The 22,130-nt window shown below is 38.5% G+C and overlaps 1 protein-coding gene across 3 annotated transcripts; it reads left to right on the plus strand.

Moving 5' to 3' along the window:
* The first annotated feature begins 1,258 nt into the window (after nt 1-1,258).
* On the plus strand, nt 1,259-20,150 carry LOC111269301 (putative sodium/potassium/calcium exchanger CG1090). 3 transcript variants are annotated; one of them, XM_022848768.2, is made up of 11 exons: nt 1,259-2,352; nt 6,241-6,431; nt 8,305-8,418; nt 8,752-8,838; nt 12,107-12,207; nt 12,431-12,648; nt 16,270-16,407; nt 17,178-17,240; nt 17,482-17,724; nt 18,699-18,932; nt 19,202-20,150. In XM_022848768.2, the coding sequence occupies exons 1-11, from the start codon at nt 2,187-2,189 to the stop codon at nt 19,399-19,401; spliced, it is 1,755 nt and encodes a 584-aa protein (XP_022704503.1). In that variant the 5' UTR covers nt 1,259-2,186; the 3' UTR covers nt 19,402-20,150. The 3 variants fall into 3 exon arrangements, with proteins under 3 accessions (XP_022704503.1, XP_022704504.1, XP_022704505.1); XM_022848769.2 differs by lacking the exon at nt 8,305-8,418 and having other exon boundaries at nt 1,262-2,352; XM_022848770.2 differs by lacking the exons at nt 8,305-8,418; nt 8,752-8,838 and having other exon boundaries at nt 1,300-2,352.
* Nucleotides 20,151-22,130: the final 1,980 nt, after the last annotated feature.

A 22,130-nucleotide genomic window follows, 5' to 3' on the forward strand; every position in this document is an offset into this window, starting at 1 on the left:
TTTACAGATATCCACTATCCTAGTCGACGAGCCTAAAAATGACAGGTACACGTTTTTCAGCAATTTTCATATATCATGTAAATAATCGCCTGACATCTATATATACTCTTGCTCTACTCTGTGAGTGAACGGCGTTAGCTGTTATCTACTATCATTCTCTGTTTCCCTCACTTAGTTACCTCGATCAGTGTCCGTTCGTAATACGTAAGCCATTTGTTTTTTACCTTTTCTCTCAGAATTGACTTCATTATTTTTGCTTGTTCTCGCACTTAACAGTCGTCTCGCCAGAGTGTATTCAGTAGAAGCGTACATGTGCGTCCAACCAATGATAGATCGCGTATGTAATCTACTCTAATTGTCCAACGATTCTTTCATTGTACAATAATTATTGATTAAAAAAATTTAGAATAGATGTAAAAAGTAGACCCGAACAATGGGGCCGACTTGGTTAGCAAATGTCCATCTTGTAAACGTATCTGTGCCTGTCTGAATTTCTTGTAGCCTTCAGGAAATGACACATCAAAATTAACAACCCTTAATATAAGTTTCTAGTTCCTACTTTGAATTATTCAGTGACTGGGTTAATATAAAGTGTTACTTTGATACATTATATATTTGGTCTGTTAGAAAAATGTTTCAAAGAATCTGATTTGAATAATCCATAAAACTTGTTAGTGCTATCCGCTGTGACGTACGCGTATAACCTGCGCTACTTATCCAGAAAAACGTTTAAAAATGGGTAACAGTGACTCGGGAATAGTCTGCATTTACCAAGAACAAAGATCTGGATAGCCTTAAAAATTGCGTGATTTGCATGATTGCTGTTCAGACTGGAAAGAAAGAACAACAGAATAGATACTAGGTACTAGGAGTAGCGAGAGGCGCTTGAAACAGCTGTCAATTGTTATCGATGTTTGAGGGGAGGGAAGGTGCCGTTGACGATCGTACCGCAACTACCATCGTCCTACTCGTTAAAGACGCCGGATCCCCAGCTCCTACTTAGACATAGCCATAGATAACAATTTCCGATAATACTACGATAGAAATTCAGATGATGCGTTCAAATACAAGCGATCTCCTCGATTTTTCCTCTTCTTTCATTGTTCTAGCCAGGACAGCACTTCATTAACTGCACAGGAGTCTGAAGCGACATTTAATGATTGCACCGGACGTAGAGCTTAAAACATTTATGGTCTGCTAGAGAGATATTCAATTGTCTTCCGGCAGTTACCACGAGTCCAGCCTGAAGGAAGGACGACAGACAGAAGGGCGGTTGTAATCGCTTTTCCAGATGTCGCGTTCGCTGAGTTTAGTGGCCACTGCCATCAGTGTTAGGCAGGACGACAGACAGACCGGGCCCACATACAGTCTCTCCCAGGCGAGGGTGATTCCTTTAGGTTGTCGAACTTGGCGATAGGTGTGACAGTCACCTAGTCAATGGTCGAAAGAGCAAGGAGGCTACATTTTCCTAGCACAAAATACTCCAGGGTAGGCTGAAACCTTTTTACATTTCCTATTACTTCGTCGGTGACGTCGGGTGGGTGCGAATAATTGAACAGCTGAAACAGGGCACGAAGATACTGTAAGCTAACAGCGATAAGAAAAATGCTGAATGTTTTTTATGGATCCACTTCATTGTCTTTGATATAACTGACGTAAGTTGAGGCTGCCGAAGGTAACAAGAAAAAAAAAGTTGACAACGAAAAAATGGAACACGAAAAGAGTGAGTGTCATAAATCTTCTGCTACCAACTGATCCTTCATCGTCCCCTCGACGAGTGTCGCCGTGAAGATTTGCATTTTGTGTGCCTTTGTGTGTATGTTAGACTTTAGAAGTGAAAAGGAAGAATTCTGGGCATCGAGTGACACCACCATATGTATTAGTGCTTTTAAATGAAAAACTAGTAACTGTTTTACAATGTGTGATGATCTGAAACTCTAGAGCCTCCTGCTTTTCATCATTACCACGAAGTGAATTCAATCAGAAATAAGAAGCAACAAACAAAAATGGAACCATTTGACTGAGCCACTATAGATAATCCAATGTAAGCTGCGTACATGAGCCGTACATGTCTCGGCACAAGTTACACAGACTTCGACAGCAGAAAAGAGAAGTTAGCCAACTTCTAGTTATAACGACCGAAAAAAAAATTACGAAAGCAACAAAGCGTTGTTCGGCCGTAAGCGATGGGGAACCGGCTACATGCTGTACGCACGTACAGAAATCCAATACGAAAGCACGTGATTATTCCAGGCGCACTGCTCCTAGCGCACGTTGTGTTTGCTGCGGTGAATCATAATGAACCGACTTATCTATCATCTTCTATACACCCGCTCTCAAATTTATATCATGGTGAGTAGGCTGAAATTTCATAAACATATTTTAACGCACATGTATACGCGAGGAGAAAGTATCGGAAGTTGAAGTAAATATGCACAAACTCTCATTTCTTTTTTGTTTGAATCGTTGTCTCTTATAAGCGCAATTAGAATTAATTCATGTACTTATCTATATATATATATATATATATATATATATATATATATATATATAGTAGGGTACTCGCTCTATTTTATCTTTTTATGCTGCGAAAATGTCCGCAGATTCGTATGTATATATTTGTGGCCTAAACGTGCTTGATAACGGAAGAAATCATTGTGTTAAAGGAAAGAGAATATAACAATATATTATGAATTAGGACCACATAGCTGACACGCTCACGATTTTTGGAATCGAGTCCCTCTATAATTTAATGTAACTCATATTTAGCGCAATAAATGTCATTGAAGGTTTAAATAGTCTGTCGGATGTATCGTTGAAATACCTACTGTGAGCAATCTACGGTCTACTTAGCTAGTCTAAGACCAACGAGAATACAAACTGCTTCTACCAGTTACGGTATGAATTCCGTGTTCAGGTCTAACAGAAAACTACTCTTATTTCTGTCCCTCTTCTCTCTCCCTCCCTCTATCTCTCTGTCTGTCTCATTCCACAGGGCACACATAATTGTAAGAGAGGACCGTGTTTGGGTCTTTAATTAAAATGGCTACCAGGTGTGCGACAATTGTATCAGCTTTGGCGATCCTCAGCTGATTATTTTGATCACTATTATTTTTATTATAGCCACTGTAATTATGAAGTGAACGACTCTATTCTCAGTACTACGTTTCGCTTTTATCGTGCATTGATCAATAGCACGAACATCCAAAGATAGTAAATGGACTGGTTAAAAGGTAGCTAACTACAGGCATCGTGTACCTTCTTGGCCTTCACAGGCTATGCCTGCCCTCTTCCATAATATTCTATTATGGAATATTTTGAGACCTAAAAATGAAAGTACTTCATTCTACGATTATTTATTTAACTGAGCAGAATCACTGGAAAACACTTTTTTACCTGGTATGAAGAACGTTTCCTAATACTTCAATACTGCCTCTCCTAATACCTCAATGCGTTAGTAACCTTCCTTCGAAAAGTAGCACGGCTTTTCTTAATGTACTTCTTTTACACAATAAATGTAGCATTCTAAACAGGATTTAAGAGATATTACAAATCTACCTCTACACGGCCGTCACTTATGTTGCGTAAAACGAGCCAGTAAAGAATGTTTCAGAAATATACCTGAATTAAGGTCATAGAGCCTTCCAATTTTAGAGCGTATGGGCAATAATTGGATTTAGTAGCTGCACGCGATCCGTCGACGTTTTTAAGCTTCTAGAAGCCTGTATGCTTTTACAGCGGCCAATATGGCAATCTTGACAAATCTGAAGAATCTACGAATGCTGAACATTCGACAAATTATTGATCAAGTACGTTTCTTAGTAAATGGACTATGTTTAAGACGAATTTTTGGATGAAACTAAACATATGAGGGCATAAAATATCAACTTATGATATATTATATGAAACTCACGTTTGACCCCATTAGAGACATAATCGTGAATATAAATTTGGTGCCGAAATATCTCTTGCCAGTGTTCCAATAATGCCGCAGAGCTACCCTCTGTAGTAAATTTTGGTTTACATAACTTTGTACCTCTAAAAATGTAATATGCCTACAGGTGTTTCAAGTTGTACTTGAACTGGCTTATATCGTCTTCGTTTGATCCAGGTACTTTCAAGTGGCCGTGATTCGAAGCACAATTTATAAGAGGTCTGTCAATCAATCGTCGGTCTACTGAGCAAGTAAAACCTTCAGGCCGTAGGCCGTTTAGTTAATTTTAATCAAATGAACATAAGAACAGGTGATAAAGGGTCTGCACAGTGTAGCTAAGGATAGCATTTCTATAGAAGTAACTAATGACCCAGAACACTCTTATATTTGGATTAGTTTGTAGCTTGGTCTACATAGACGGTCCGGTTAGGCAGAAGCGTTACGATGTACTTCGCGAAAAACTTTTTAGTGAAATGCTAGAACCGCGTGATGTCTTCGTTTACGTCAAATATTGCACTTTGAAAAAACCGGGCTAGTGATATCATTTTGTTAAAGTTAATATGAATTGAAGTACAGAGCGTATAAATTTTTACGTCTGGCGTAATCTTGTCAGGCTCATTGTTATAGATTTTCTAATAAATATTCACGCTTCACATTCGATAAAGAACACGTCCCAGTATAGAAGAAACATTGAACTCTTTCGTATCATAACACTAGCTAAGGTACTTTTTCTGCTCCAACGACAGTTATGAGCATCGTGAGATACCATTTATAAATGAGATTTTATCTGTTTGTTTAGTCTTACGTATACCTCATAACAAGTTTATTTTACGGGATGCATCTTCGCAGAATCGGCAAGCTTAGCACAAAGAAGTCCGTTATTGAGTTGGCAGACGCCTGTGTGGCCGACAACTAGGAGTTGACCGCCACTTAATTATACTAATTGTATAGGACATTGTATTATCTCTAGTGCTGCATGTTTAAGTAAGGTTTTCAAAGTAAATAACAGCTTTTGTCGAATATAGTTTTTTTTTTTTTTTTTTTTTTTATATATATGGTTTAATCTACGACACATCGTGTTCCCTATTGACATTAACAGAGAATGGATTTTTCGTTCTGCAGCGTGGCTTGCTAAACCGTCACCAAAATCAATGTGTGATAACTGCCGATGTGTTTAGGCATGCCTAATTTCAGGCTGTCACGAAGCACACAGCCTATACGTTGGCTGCCATTATTAACGATTGTTGTCACTTCTCGGAACGATATTTTTGTCATTATAACCTAGTTCGTAACATCAACGTATGTTTGTTGTTGAAGTTCACTAAAAAGTAATTGATTTTTTATATAATTTATATTGATATACTATATATATAAATATATATTTTTATATAAAGGTAATTAATTTCGTTTGCCGAAGTCAAGTAAGGTAACTTCTAGAGGCGAGGTTCAACTATCGTTTTTGAATAGGATAGCTTGAATATATACACAGATTAGGTGTATAGACGTTATACAAAGATAAAAATATCATATACAGCAGTTGGCACTTATTATCCGTCTACTAAAAATGGCATGGATTACGCCTGTGTACTGCAAAGCATGCAAAAAAACGCTCAACAATATGATGAAAAATTTGGCTAACTAAAATTCAAGTTTGTATAGGATTTCATTCCACGTATTAGCGATTTATTTACGTTCACAGTCTTGGCGATCTTGTGCAGGACGTCAATTCTGTTACAAACCGCTTTCTAAATAATTTTTTTTTTCGTAGGTGTTTTAGTTTCCTGCTCGCATATGTTTGTACGACGTAATGTGGGATGATCGTATGAATGAATCTTGAAGCCTGCACGGAATGATATAAAATAGCTCCATTTGCCGATAGCTTTTGTGCTGTCCAAAGTGTTCGTAAATTACATAGAACACACGTTTTTATCTAACTATATCACGAAACAGATAAGATGACTTCAATGATGTATACCTACGGCTTTCTTTTTGGATTTTATAAATCATCGTTAATATTAAATGTAACATTTTAATTTTCATGTATTTCTAATGTCTGCAATAACTAAGTAGTTTGTCAAAACATTATTTTTAGCCTGCATGTTTTCCAGACCCATTGTAAAATAGATGCTCGCCAGCCAGTGGTGCTTACTTGTTAAGCCTTTTAAAAAAGTGTCCGGGACAACTTCGTGCGCTTACTATACACGATCTCTTACCGAGCTCTAAATGAAAACCTTTTTATCTCGAAAAAAACAGGCTGTGTTTTTATGCGTTTTCAATAAAGTATGATGTTGGGGTTATTATTACAGAAAACGGTGTGTCAATAATTGGGTCTCCTCTGGAAAACTGCACTCCTGCAGCAGTTGAGCAGTTTCCCAAGCCGATGCTCACAATACAACAACGCCGTCGGGGGTGGCTGGCAGTACACATTATTGTTGCTATATACATGTTTGCCGCGTTGTCCACTCTCTGTGAAGAATATTTCGTTCCTGCTATTGAGGTAGGTATTTTGACCGGCTATTGCAGCACCTGCGTAACAAAATATGAGAAAGCTGCGTTTGATTTAAATTTTGCTTACCAGCACCACTTTATAGCTACGGATAACGGCCAACGCTAGGATTTAATTGCTAAGATCACTGTAATAGCGTCTACTTAATTCAAAATGTTTCCTAGTAACAGATGTTGCTAACTGAAACGGCAAAAATATTTATAAAACGCATTATCGCAACGAAATTCGAGGGAAGTTTACAGTACATCATATCAGTGGACACCAATTGCGTAGACGTCACGGTGAGTAGGGAATATGAATTTCGACTTCCTCGAAAATGGCGAAAACACACTGACCCCATGGTATTCATCGAAAAATCGTAGCCATCCGAGGATAACGGTATAACTAAAAATCGTATTTCTCTTTAAAGAGCGACTTACTAAAGTTTCTGGCCGGTTAATTAGGCAAAGTAGAGGATAATCGGAAGTTAATCTGTGTATTCGATGTGAAGCAAGTGGCGCGTGATTGACGTCGACGGCTGCGGCTAAAGAAGAGACAGGTGTCACCCTTTGATATTGGTATAAGTTAACGATCTTCATATATTAGAAGAAGATAGCTCGAATAATAATGAACTCTAGCTGAGGACTCGCCATTTATTATGGATTTTGACGGTCAGCAATTGTACGATTAACTGGGTTTAAACTGAAGAGCATAAGTATTTTGCCGTATTACGTCAACTCATCTAATCGTTGTTTGTCTTGAGAATCGTAGTAGCTGCCAATAGTGTGAAATGCTCTTAGCTTTCTTTTAGCGTGCAGATGAGGACAGAGCATTAATTGAATACTTAGCGAAGACCGATATAAAACGTTTTCTTTTATCAGAAACCATTCATTCGAGGTCGAGGAGACTTTAGGTCGGGCCTACAGCATCATGATAATATCAGGTTGGCTTTCAATACGAGACAAACGTAGATAGACGAGCCTGGATGAACTTGGTGCATCAATATGTTGCTTTCGCACTATTCTTTCCTATTAAGTCCAGCGGTTTTTTACCCGTTTTACAGCGTTATTTACCTACAGAATCAAGTCTATCTCATGTATTTGTGTGTGTGTGTGTGTGTGTGTGTGTGTGTATTCCAGCTCGTATTTGATGTGTTGTTGCAAACATGATTATATAGCCATCGAAATACCTGGGTTCAGTTTGCTATTGATAGTGTAGCTATGTCTTCGGCGTAGCGTATATGACGTAACGTACGTTCCTGCTATACTTCATCATGATATTTACGACAACTGCTTTCTCCTATAGGTGCAAATACACGTTGAACGTTCTTTATAGTGAGGCATCATTTATGTCATAGAGCGGCTATTCAACTTATTTTCAGGTTGGTCATTCAAGGGAGTTCTCTCAAAGGAAGATAGAAACGTTGAGAGTTTGATCTGCCAAAGCAATATGTAGGCTGCGTGGACGTTGACAGCAATCGTAACTGTTGAAGAACGATCAATGTTTAGAAGCCTGACATTTAATGCACGATTACAAATCAATTCAAAAGTTTTATATCTTGCCTTATGACTACATTTAGTCGATGTGCCTTCAGATACGGTTGAATTCGCTCTGGCTGACTTTTAATTATTTATCATATTTTATTACTATTCCTATTGATGTTTGCCGAATAAACCGCGTCGATAAAAACTGACGCAGATTTCTCAATTAAATATTTCACGAAAGTACCCATTGGGATGCGGCTGGCCGATGTTTATACACGTGTGGTACATTTTTAAGATCCTAAACAAGTAAAGATATGGGGCAATACAATCATATTGGGCTGAAATTATCCATGCAACATGGCTTCTTTGCATCAACTCCGCTAACGAGCTCGTATCAACAGGTTCTCACAGAGTCTCTTCAAATTGACCTTGACGTAGCTGGAGCCACGTTCATGGCCGCTGCCAGTTCCGTACCGGCTATCGCTGCATCGATTATTGCTATCCTCGTTGCTAAGGTGATCGATTAAAGCACTCGAAGCTATCCGCTATCGAAGCATTTAATTTAGCGACTTGTTATTTGTTGTAAATCTCTGTTTTTCAGCGTAGAATAGAACGTCGGTCATAAAACCAAATCGTAAACACTGTCTTTTCGTTTAATGAAGAGTTTGATATAGATGTCTGCCTTGGTCAGTTGTGATGGTGAGCCTTGACAAAAATCTATTCCTAAACGCAGATCCTATTGTGTAAGCGATATTTATCTAGAAAACATTCAAGATTTCCGATTGAATTTTTGTATATATGTAGCAGCACAATTTCCATAATAAATATGTAATGGGTCATTGTTTTAGGGTGATTTGGGAGTCAGTACCGCATTAGGATCGGCCGTGCTAAACGCTGCTGGAGTTGTCAGTGTAAGCGCTCTTTTTGCTGGAAAGGTAAATCTATTTTTTATGTTATCGATTTAGATCAATGCGATACCTGGGCATGAAATTAGGTTAGGAAAAATGTCTTAGATAGATCTTTATGGAATTCCTCTTCCGCTTGAAGTCGTGGTTTGATGAGCTGCAGGTTTTAGTGAAATTGCAAAGTTAATCACTTCCCTCTTCCTGAAACGCGTAATGAATATTTGAATAACGCTTATCCAAGTTTTCAGTTTTATATTTCTACAGTAGTTAGTACAGCCGTTGTCTGATGTGAAACACGTGCGTCATTACTCATTGCAAGGGCACAGGCGGCTGAAAAGGTTCTAGCTGTAAGAAAACATAACATCTAGTTTATAATACTCCAAATCTCTTTAAACGTCGAACACGTCATCAGAATATGTCCCTTATCCTAAGAAAAATAACAGGTAGTTCCATAAATGCATATATAGAGAAGTCCTAGTTTCTACGTTTGTGATATAACGGTTCAGTCCACTTCGTTTGCCATTACTAAGCAATATGTTGTGGCCTGACCCTTTCAACGATCATTGCAACTTCTGAAATTCGATTGACGAAATTGGAATTAAATTGGCTCTTTAACTAAATTATATGAATTCTGGCTGAATGTGCAAAATTCACACAAAAGAAATCCAACAGATCAGAAGAAACTTGTCAACGATCCGATGGTTAGAAACATAATTGGGGTCATGAAGACTTTCAAATTACGCGCTTGGCTTCTATAGAAATCTGGGTCAAGGTTTGCGAAGCAATTTGGCAAGAATCAAACGTTTGAGTATGAATAAATAATGACCCAGTGAGTCAAGTAATAACGAAAATAAAATATCGTTCGAGAGGAATAGTGCGACGCAAACATATAGCGTTACTGTTCGGTTATAGTGGAATTGGTTTCCTATACTTTCGAAGATGGGAAGATACTTTCCAAAGCCAGCGAGCTAAGCAGACCGCATTAGAGATTACTAAGGAAGATACTAAAACGGCACAATACGAAGTTACTAACTATCACATTGTACTTCTGCCTGTTCTAAGTTTTGATAGGACACGCAGAGGTTGTTGAATGGGTATCGCTTTCGTGACGATCGTTTCAAGATAGCTGACCGTTTTTATTATGTTTATGATAAAGCTGTTTGAACGCAGACGGCAGCCTAGCACGGATTTCGAATGTGGCGGTTATATTTGAACATTTAAAACAATGTCAATTTGTAGTTTTACTATAATCTCACTTGAATTCTTATTTAAATTGATCAGGCCGACCGAGCCTTTTAATTCTGATAGTAATATGATTATTTTTACACGGAGGCTGAACTTGTTTTTCTGATAATTGGTGGACAAATGTGTTTTATTCGAAATTTCAATCGACCAGGTAGTGCAATCGACCGTCTATATTTTTATAGCACAAACATATCTAGCTTTTGAGCATGTCGACGGACACACAAAAGACTCTTACCTCACTGACGTCACATATACGTAAAGCCCGTCTCCCTAAATTAAGCGTACGCCTACTTCACGCAGCAGTTATCTTTACGATAGGCGCATAGGCCATGTACTTGTTAAGGTCTAGAAACAGAGTGGTTTACTTGTGAATGCATTTATACTATATACCGCAGGAATAAACTATATCAGCAACCGACCCTAGTTCCTTTAGACAAAATTCAAGATTACGAACAGGATATCGATCTCGAATTGGAGTCAGGTAGTGATTGTTGATGTAACGTTAAAGAAGAATAAATCGGATCCTTTCGTTGTTCAAACATGGCTACCTATCCATAGTCGGGTGGACGCATATTCAATGTATCAACATTTTTGTCAGCCGTACGCTTGAGTGTGGTACGGCTGGCAAAAATGTCTAGCCCTCGTGCATATACAGCCATAGTCTAACCTTGATACTACCTAGAAATTTCGCATACTATCGAATTTTATGGAATATGGCGAACCTGCGTGAATACTTTTTTATGTGGAGGTTTTCTCTTTCTGCTTTTTAATGATAATCCACGTAACAACCCCCTCACTAAAAAAGTGATCTTAAACTGCTACTGAAGAAAAGACGCTTATTGGTCATAAGGTAAATGGGTATTCGCCACAACACGCATTGATACTCGAGATTTACGCACGGTCCAAGTAATATGGCACTCGTAATATGGCGAGAATATATGAGACTCGTCGAAATATGGCGGTGAGGAATCTTTTTTAGCCTATGACATTACAATATAACTGCGAAGTCATAACGGGTCACGTATTCGTAATGTAACTACAGCCTTTTGATGACGTTTCTCGGCGTTTGACTAACTCACATCAAACAGCTCCATTGTTATGGTAGGCTGCTTTAGGATCGATCCAAGGACTCTCCTAAATCTCACTTTCTGTAATCAATGATCAATTTCGTATTTGTTTGAAAAATTCAGGCTTTGCACACAGTAGCGAAAGACAAAAGCACCGTGTTATCTAAGTAATAAGTAATTTTGTTTAGGGCATATTTACTATCGTTTGTTCTGCTATATTTAGTTGATGTAGAAGTTCGGTGAGCATATGTTGCCGAAGGCTGTACCCTGGTGTCTCGAGCAATAGATTTCCAAATATAATTTTTTTGCGATCAGTTGCCTCGAACGCAACATCTTAGATATTATTTCATGATAAAGGTGAGACGCACTGAGGCTGTCACTAGTACCGTCTAAGATAAATGTTACCGAATATATGTGAATCCGGCTCAAGCTCCGAATGAAATGGCCGTGTCACAAATTGTTTATCAATAATAACAGACCTCAATCGAGATAGGAGGAACGGACTATAACTTCCAGCTTGCATGCCGAATTTATCAACGTGTGCTCCCATGGGGTATTGTTAGTGGGTACTGACTAATGCACGAATGCATAAGTTGGTAAAAAAAAAAGGTAGGCACTTCTCTTAGAACGTTTAGGAAAGAATTGAATGAATAATTACATTTTGTACTAAATTATTTCTTTATTAATGAAATATCTGTAATTAAGATTGTTGAATTCGCTTCGAAGTGGGCTTTCAACGGGTGGTATACCACCGTCGGTATAGGGTAAGCAGAAACATGGCTGAGCTATTAAGAATATGGGTACTATTGAAGCATTTAGCTGTTTCTATTGATAAGTATTCTATTCAGGCAGCCTCGATAACTTAGAAAGATTAAACCCTAGGCCATTTAGATTAACAGTGTGTCAAGTGCAAACATCATAAGAACACCATAATCGCTTTTCTCTTAGGGTCTAATTATAGTTACCTTTTTGTCTGTATGGTTTAGGTGGTAACACTTCATCGATGGCCAATGTATCGAGACAGCTTGTTCTTCCTAATCAGCGTTATCGTAATGCTGATTGCCATGTATGATGATCTCATCACATGGTTAGTCACCCATGGTGTTGGCTTTTTTCATACATTGGGTCGCAAGCCTAACCTTAGCAGGTTCTTAGACCTCCTATCTCTCAGAGTGTTTTTAATAGGATCAATGTCGATAACTTTCGAAGCTAAACCTATTTTATTTTGTTGTTCTTCACTACCAGGCTTGTTAAACAAGCCGGTAATTTTAATAGTTGATGCTTTCAATCATCTTTTTCTTTTTGGATAGGTACGAGGCTACGATTCTTGTTGCCTGTTACTTCATTTATGCCATATTCATGTCGTTTGACGCTAAACTCGAAGCGTTTTTTGTCAAGAGGTTTTCGTTCCTGCAAGACCGTGTCGACTACCCAGAAGGAATGTTTCCTGCCCAGGCAACAACGCAGGACGCAAGTGCTCCTGTTCCAACGACCATTTCGACGAAGGAGTTCGATTCGGCTCCTCAAGGTAAACCGCATTGCTGGAAGGGGGCTGAAAGTAGATGTCATTTGTTCTGGCAACCGTCAGTTTCCCCAGGCAGGTAAGTGCTTCGGCCCGCTTTCAGCAGTACCGCATATGCGTGCATGCTACCTTACATTGCATAATAATAAAGTAAGGCTCGTCAAACGACAATACACGGTTCTACACAGAAATAAGCTTTTGTCGGAACAACAACTGCTATGCGTACTAACTATTACAAAAGAGTTTAAAGACTGCATGTTTTGCGATAAAATAACTTTTAGTGCGATTGCTTGAACCATAAACGGTAACTTAGTTGATAATAAAATATAAAATTTCGGACTCCAGACCGACACCTGAATTTCGATAGAGTTATAGAAATGAAGGCCGTTAACAAAGAGCATACAATTTACATAGTATGAGCTTATGATACTTAGTTACGGTCTATTTGAAGTAAAATTAACAGATCGACAAACGCCAAGACCTTTACGACAAAACAAAATTCGTCTTACAGTAAGCAAGATGCATATCGAACTTTAAACTCCAGTTGATAATCCGGTTGTTGTCAGTTCAGCTTCCTTAGAAATAGGGGAAGCTATTTCTCGTTGGGGGAAATATCAATCAGTTGGCAGTCGACACATTTTGTAGTAATGACTACACTTACTAACTTGAACCATAAATAAAATAAACATAATTGATATGAATCCTGTGAAATTGAGAACATCTCTGACAAAAAAAACTTAGACTTTAAACTAGGTGTTATTCATGTTTATAGTTTTTGAGTTTTACGTCCGGTATCGCCGTAAGGCAGTTCGTTTTGTGCTGCCGAATCACAGAGGCGTTATTCATCTAGCGCGTAATGGTCTTGCGATCAGTCGTCAAGAGCAACATTTTCGTAGCACCGTTAATTTTCACGAAACATAACCATCTTCACACGAAACCGTTCCAATTCTGCGACTTAGAAAATCTATATTCCTGCCTATGTCTTCAGCAGCTTTGTGAATCATATATCTCTTATATGAGTTAAATATATTGATTTAGTGTTCGCAGACTTCTTACGAGAACGATCATCATCTTCTGGTTTCACCCAACTGTGGCCTGTTTGTTCACTCAGTGTCGGATCAAATAAACTCCATATGGAAATCGGCAAATATTTAGAAGCCGCAGCCGCTCAGCTGCTAGCATCAGTGTTTAGTGGCATCTCCCTTTGAAACGATAAGTGCCGTCACTGTTTAGAGTATGATTCTTGTACAGGTTTGAGCTGTGAGGGGATTCTGGTGCCATACATCGTTGATTCTTTCACAAACACCTGGAACTTACTGCTCATTCCAAATCCGACGATTCTATGGTTTATCAGACTTCTTTGCGGAGTTAACGTTTATAGGACTAGCAGACCATGGCAACACCTGAATGTCAGTGACAGCAAGTAGCCTAAAGGTAATCCGAGCTCTGTGGTATGCTCCATCATGCATTGGCACGTAGCCACCTTCAGGGAACCATTCCTGTATCGGATTTTCTGTGCGAAATGCATCATTCCAGTGCATCTGCAACAAACCATAAGCCACAACTTCTGACGGATATTTGAATTTCGGCAACGCAGTTTTTGGAACATCGGTTCCTCAACATGTCTGACGGCACGGTGGGCGTTCGTCTGGAACAGACTTCTTCCCGATCCTCAGCGGTTCAGTCTTTGACTAGGCTTTCGGAGTTCGTAAATGATCACACAGTCTCACTTTGCGAACGCAAACGCAAAATCACCACCATCTCGTTGTTGAGCGCCGGCTGTACGCAGTACCAAACGTGAAGGCTGTCTTAACTGAAGTCCGATTACAGCGAGGCAATCGCCGAAAAGCGACATATCAGGTTTACGAGTCACATCGTTTGCTCGCATTTTGAACGCATGTTTGCCGATGTTTCTGTCGACATGGGGCGCGCCAATATGGGGTAGAATAATGCCGTTTACTAAAGCCAATACCCTTTTAAAGAATAGCTCGCTTTAGTGCTGTGCGATTGGGTTTGAAAGATGAAGTTATAGTTGACCACCAATCGCCTGTCTAGGCAGTATTTGAGTTTCTACATAGGCGATACGCTCGGCAATGAGTCTCACCTCCGCTTTAATGTGAGAATGCACAGACGGCAGTTATAAGATTACGTATTCAAAATTTTCGAAAGGAAAATAATAGTAAGATAATAACTATGTTTTCGATAACGGGCTTATGTTGTTCTTGGCTGGCTGTTGTGGTCGCGCTGTTGGTAAACGGTTGCCGTTAGTTGAGTGCCTTACGTTTATCTGGATTTCAATCGTTCAGCCTCTGTCTAAGTCAGTATCGATATATAGAATTGGTCGGCTACGATCGAATATAAGGGGTTTTGAATCAAACAAATCGACTCAACAGGGAGTGTCAGTGTCGTGCACGTGAAGGTCTGAATCAACAAAAGGTGACTTGGTCTAAATCAAGTCCAATTGGAATACGAATTCAGGGGCACCGTGGATGATCGTAGTGAAGCTTTTTTTTAGGGTGAAAACTAAGAGAAGCTATGTAAACGTTGCGGCTGTCGTATCTCTAATGCGGGTGCTTTGTTAGTCAATAACAATAGTCTATTTTATTGGTCTATTTTATTTATTTAGTTTATTACTGTAACGGCAGAAAAACTGCTGCTAGCAAATGCGTGGGCTAACGTGCGAACTCGTGCAATGTGGCCCCAGAATTCAGTATTTACTGGCGTTTGAGTTTGATACACGTCACTCGGTATAGTTCTTTAGAAACTGAGGCCTTCCTATGGCACTAATCCATAGTAACGCGACTTTATCATAAGCGGCGTCTATCTTACGTAGAAGCTGACGTTCGGAGTTGCTGCTATAAGGTAAATGTTTAATTTCTCTAGTTTTTAAAACTTGCTATTGTCTTCGTTACTGAAGACGTTTGCTAGTATTAGCGCTTGGAAGCGTACGGTTTTTACTTCATAAAGTGAGCCTAATATTACGGTTAGAAGATTGGCTTGTACTAAAAAAAGACTAGGTCTGTTGCAAGAGTGGGCGGCTCGTGTTTGAACCCACTGATACTTTTGTATTGTTACAGTTTATTGTAATATTAGATTTATAATTATTATAGCCGCGTTGATGCTGTTGCAATTGTTGATACTATGGCCTCTACTATTTTGCTTCTGGTTGCTATAAATGTACGCTATTTTTCATTGCCCGTAACTTATTTTACGCACCTAAATAAATTGGGCCGTCCTTCAATAATTTATTACGAACGATACTTCAAACCTTTTCGTCGCTGAAGGCAGAATTTCAAAAAAACACCAATTAGATAAGAACACGTCTGTCATAACCGCTGTAAACATATTACTCTATGTATATGAGAATATGAAAAAATAGGCTTACGGAATAATTATAAGGATGGTTGTTGCAGATTTGTAATTTTTTCATGGGCATAACCTCAACCTCTCACGTATTTAAGATATGTGTTGTCACGCTGTGCCAAATCAAGTGGCAAGTGAAATCCTCAAAACTGCATGTATCAAGCAGTAGAAATGCAGTTTTGGATCATTCAAATGTATTTTACTTGTTGGTATTTATTTTATCAAGTTCGATTCGTTGACCATGGCCATATTTCTATCTGGCAGGTTCCCTAAGGGTAACCGAGCGGAGGCTATCGTTGAACCCTTACCGCAAATCGATCGTGGAGCTTCCTCCATCTGTTCGGGTCCTCCTCGAGGGTCAACGCCGACGTATGTCGCTGATTTCCCTAAAACGAAGCAGCGGTAAGCTTCCTGACACTTTTCCAGAGATAGAGTTCAGCAAGGTTTCCGGTACAAAAGCAGGATCTTCTAGAAACGTATCTGTTCTTGTCAAATAATATCAGATATCAGACAACAGAATCTTTTAAACAGACGACGCATTGCAATAACATAACTGCGTAAATAAGAGGCGTTTATCAATGATGGTTTTCTGAGTTAATGCTCATGATGCCAACGAATTCAGTGTGATAGATGTGTGCAGATTCCAATAGAAGCACTTCTTGTATAATTAAGATTGGCTAGATTTAATAATGTCGTGTTCGAAAACCAAGTGTTTTGTGCAACTAACGATCTCTTTGATATCTGTATTATACAGAGGCAAGTGTAAGTATGTGGTAATTTGTATAATTCACTCTATTTCCACAGACTTCGATGGCAAACACAAAGATTCTGTTGATCCTTTGACAGCTTTCAAGCGATCATGGGAACGAACTTCTATCAGGATGTATAACTGCAGTGCTATACGCCAGCCGAGTTACTTGAATAGAATTGATTCATCGATAATCATGCCTGACCTGTATGGCCAAACTGAACATGTCATGTCGATGGCGTAAAAGATCTGCATATATGATATATACCGATAATTTGTGTTGTCAAAAGTATCCAAAATGAGTACGGTGACAATTGATTACTACGAAGTAAGTTAACAAGAGGCTCAAAACTATTATCTAATTATAATTTGCTCTACTAACAATGTTGCGTTTTTTTCGACTTATTTTTTCACCAATGCACAGTCGTCAACGAGCAGATTATTGCTAATGAAATCATGAAGAATCAGGTGATGGCCGCTGTAGCAGGTGAGACAGCAGATCGAGCGTATAGTTTTGATTTCATTAAAAAAAAACCACCCATTGCGTAGAAACCTAAATGAAGCGACTCGTAAATGTTACTTTGGAACTTCCTATACTTTACCACTGTACTAACTGAAAATAACTGCTATTACTACTTAATATTTTATTATCTCTGAAATTGCTTATTGCATGTGAACTGGGTACATGCAAGCGGCTATAAAGAATTAATTTGACATTTTACCGATAGCCTCGAGCCGTGGATCTGAGGGTTCATTGGACGTCGATCTCAAGTCACCTCTGAAGCCGCCCCGCAATCATTTCCTAAAGATCTTTTGGCTGTTCTACTTGCCATTTACGATGCTTTTTCATCTGACGATTCCCAACTGCCAACGGAAAAAATGTCGCAAATGGTTCCTTGCAACATTTATTATGAGTACATTCTATATCACACTGGCATCTTATCTACTCGTCTGGATGATCACTATCATCGGTACGTAAATTAGTTTAAGTGGCTGTATCATCCCTCCATCCATCCATCCATCCAATTCGATGCTGCGGTTATAAATTGATTCAATTTTGTATTGTTCTCTACAAGTCGCAACTAAAACGGTCACAATTGGATTTAAAAATGTAATTTGCTTTTTATGGTGCAAGAACCTCCTGTGCCAAACCGCAATCTGTTTGACTGTAACTATAAGCACTATCGCTAGTTTCTCAAACGTTTCCTTTTACAGACTCATTGTTTGTTTGCTTAGTACGATTCCAAAATGTTCGGTCTATGGATCTAAACGTCCGTTTTTCCCTCATTGTGCAATGAGCGGTACGATTTTACCGTGAGTTCAGGTTTTAAGGACAACAAAAACTCTCATTACCGAGAGCGATGAATTTGGCCGTTTGTAAAGTCTTTTTAGCAGTTCACCTATGCGTTTCATTACCACTGAGTTTCACACCATCGTAATTCTGCATTCAATTATAAAAATAAAAACTGCTTCTTAAGGATTGTTTATTTTGATCAAATACGGTTAGAATAGGCGAGTTTTATGATAGAGATATAGGATTAGAAAAAACCTATATGAAGAAATTAAAAGCAGAGGTAGGACGGGAAGAGTTTTATACGCTGGAAGGTCATTAAAAAGAACAAGATGTCAATGAGGACCTATCTAAAGCCCAGTTGCATCACCTGAACGAAGCTATCCAATAAGCATAGATAGATAAGGCAAAGTCGCCTCTCTCTACGCCAAAGAAAGGCCACACACAGTGAAAGCTGTCAAGCTTGTCCTACAAGAGCTTGAGTAGTATGCATTTTTTTCGACTCTCTTAAATAATGAATATTTAGACACAACCTAAGGGGTTTAACGACTAACGAGATTCAAACTATAATCTAAAACTTACTGATGATGTTGTCGTCGTCGATAACAATTATTGGAACCTAAAATACTCTTCTGTGCTAAATTATGATTATAGGTTTCACGCTAAGCATCTCGGACACGGTTATGGGTTTAACCTTTCTATCAATCGGCGTAACCCTACCAGACATCGTCTCGAGTTTGCTTGTTGTCAGGAAAGGATTTGGTGACATGGCTGTGTGCAACGCCCTCGGGTCGAACATTTTTGAAATCCTCGTCGGTCTGGGCCTGCCATGGCTAATTAAAACGGCAGTTATTGAACCCGGAATACCTATACTTGTCGAAAGCAAAGGTCTGTTTGACGTATAAAAAATTCTGGAATATATTTTACAAAATCAGTATCACCCCTATGCCTGTTGTGCAATTACTTAGAACTTTGTGGCGATAGATGTCAGTTAGTTTTCTGTAGATATTAATGAGATTACAAAAAAATGACAGCACTTAACAAGCAGGCCACTTGTTTATTATGTGGATATGCATATCGATTTGCAATCGTTACAAATGGCCGCTAAAAAAGCGGGTTCTTACTTGAATTTGCTTTATGCTGCATACACATTTCAGGAATGATGTATTCGACTATTTCGCTATTGCTGACATTATTCTTTTTGATCGCACTAACACACTGGAATCGCTGGCGGATGAGCAGACTCTATGGAGCTATCCTGATGACGTGGTATATCGCCTTCCTAATACTTTCAACTCTCTACGAGCTTGGGATTTTTGGTAACCCTAGACAACCGATGTGCTCAAGCAATTACTAGTTCTGTGAATTCTGAGTACTTTCAATCGCTGAACATTTATCGTTAGCGATGGTCCTTACGACAAACGGTATGCGTTGCTGAGGGTTTCCTTTTATGTGTTCGACGGTCAATTGAAACGCAAATGAATTCTGAGCACAACTTTACAGGCAGAATTGCGGATTAGTATCTTACCTATGTCGCTGTCATATGTAGAGGATGATGTCTAGTAACCATTATGGTCAGTAGACCAAAAAAGCATTCTCACAGCTTATAAAGTAATTGTCTTTAAGAGTTCGAAACATTTCAATATGGGAACATATATTTGAGAAACAAGTATAACAGGAACTACGTTTGTGGGTTTTTTATCTACAGAATTCGTAATTTTTAGCCAACGCACATTCTTTAGTAATACTGGGATAACTAAGAATATCTTTAAGAACAAGCATTGGCCCACATGCTGTGAACTTCATACGGCCTTTATCAGGACCGTCATCATGGTAATGAAATTAATTGTGCTAGTGTTCTCTCGTAAATAGAATCCAGTGACTCTCTGAAAGATAGACAATCAGTTACTCATGTCAAAAAACAATTCGATATCTAGCGATGACAAGTTGGTCCCTTGTCTAGCCATAATGAAAAGTGTGGACAAAGCAGATAGAATTTAGCTGACTGAAATTAGCAATTTAGTTCTAAGGTAAAAGTTCATCATTAACATTATTGGGAGTACAATAAAATATAAATCAACTGCCGCTTAATGGATATGTTTGATACACTGATGTAGTAATTATTTCTGTTTTTTACATTTCTTCACGCCGAACTTATTCATATTTCAAAAAATCGAGTATCGATTTTGGCTTACTTTAGAGGCCTACCGATTCTTGAGAACCTAGTTCTATCAAATTACATTGTTAAAAGACTGATTGAATCCAGAAAAATCATCTGAAGTAGTATGCATACGAGTGTGAAAGTTTCTGAAAGAGAGAAAACAGTGTGGGTTCTGTTGTTACGTGGTAGTAAGGTCCGGTCACGTGTCGTCATCAGCATCATCATAGAGCTCGTGTCAGGGAGTTACGCGATTGTCAGTTGAAACGAGATGGCGCCATAGTATATCCCGCGTGGTTTGCCAAGGAGAGCACGGCAGATTAGGGCGTATCCGTGATGTGTAGTTTGCTGATCGAAACGTATCTTGAAAGAGTTTACGGAAATGGAAAAGATATTCCAGGTTAACTGGCTAGTACAGACATTTTATACTGCTGTGTGCAATTTCTATAGTATTCTAATTAAACAATTTTAATTTAGAAAAATGCTTCTTAAGCTCGCCATCGCATATCTGTTACCAGCGGCGAAAACTCGTTAACATCTGATACCGGAATCTGTCTTGATCCTTGTAACTAAAACAGAATTAACGGAATATCATTAAAATATATTGACTAATTTATATAGTATAATTCATAAGACGTATTTTGTGTGTTTCTAAAAAATCATATTTGCTAGTAAAATCTGATGCGATGTAAAAGGCACGAAACCATTCCTTCATTATGTTACTTAATCACTATATTATTATTTATTTATACTCTTGTTCAAATGTAAATCAATAAAACGAGCAGTAGTTTTGTGTTTCTGTAATACGAAATTTTGGTACACTACTGGCGATCTAAAGACGGGCTTTATCAACGAAATTCAAGATGACGTAGATTCCAAATCGTGGTTGCTCAATGTGGAAACAAACTCGCCTTCGTTCTCAGTTTGTAAAAAGGCTTTGTCTGAATGCTTCGAGTTTTGCATTGGAGAGCACGGTGCCCAGACAGACACGTTACAGCGCAATTCTCACGGATACGTTTCCTTTTAGCGTCAACATTGGTGAGAAACGAATTTTTTTTTTGCGGGAATCAGTCCAAAATACGACGGGAAAATAATAGATGACGTTGTCTGTCTGTCTCTCTCTCTCTCTCTTTCTCTCTCTCTCTCTCTATATATATATATATGCATTCTTCTTTTATCATTTTGAACCATTTAAAAATATCTGTCCTTCTCCAATGTTTTTTCCATATTAGACCTAAATCATGGAAATAATAGCTCTGTAAATTAGGACATAACTGGGCGAACCTAAAAATTCATATCGCTTTGTGCTTGACCTACCTCGTCACTCAAGATCGTGGCCATCGGTTAGCTTTGTGGTATCCAACTATTCTAGCACATACTTAGTTGCTTAAACCTATTGGTAAAGGTTTACCATACACGTTAGGTATGACATGTTTACGAGTTTTCGAAAATTCTTTAATACACAGCTTGGACACTCGTCAGTCTCTAATACTAATGCTAGAAGATCACTTATCACAACACGGGCACTCGATAGTATATCGTACGTTAAACTTCGCTGATCAGGATCTATAAATATCAAAGGACATCAGGTTCGGCTTTACTGTTTTTTTTGTAAGCACGGGAAATACTTAATTGGGTTTTTCCCTAACTATTTATTGAGAAACTTTTATGAGGTTTACTTTATCCTAATACCTATTTGTGGTTAGCTACAATTAATACATGGACTTGGAACTGGAAGGTAAAAACTCAGTTAGCCCGCACATTCTGTCCTTATTTAATTTAATATATTTGTTATTTTTTTATGATATAATTATCACTTTTGTGGTGTCCAGACTAAAATTAATTAGATAATTCTGCTTTGGCTTCGTCCGTTCGTATGTGGCCCTAAAAAATTTTATCGAGCCAAGTGTCAAAAGCATATTTGGAAT

This window comes from Varroa jacobsoni, unplaced genomic scaffold (genome assembly GCF_002532875.2).
Source record: "Varroa jacobsoni isolate VJ856 unplaced genomic scaffold, vjacob_1.0 scaffold_1376, whole genome shotgun sequence".
In the NCBI taxonomy this organism is placed as follows: Eukaryota; Metazoa; Arthropoda; class Arachnida; order Mesostigmata; family Varroidae; genus Varroa; species Varroa jacobsoni.

Excerpts from the sequence above, each read along its gene's own strand:
- LOC111269301 (XM_022848768.2), top strand. The coding sequence starts at position 2,187 with ATGGGGAACCGGCTACATGCTGTACGCACGTACAGAAATCCAATACGA. Across the intron at positions 17,241-17,481 it reads GGTGATGGCCGCTGTAGCAG|CCTCGAGCCGTGGATCTGAG; the intron begins GTGAGACAGCAG and ends TTTTACCGATAG. Across the intron at positions 17,725-18,698 it reads CTGGATGATCACTATCATCG|GTTTCACGCTAAGCATCTCG; the intron begins GTACGTAAATTA and ends TTATGATTATAG.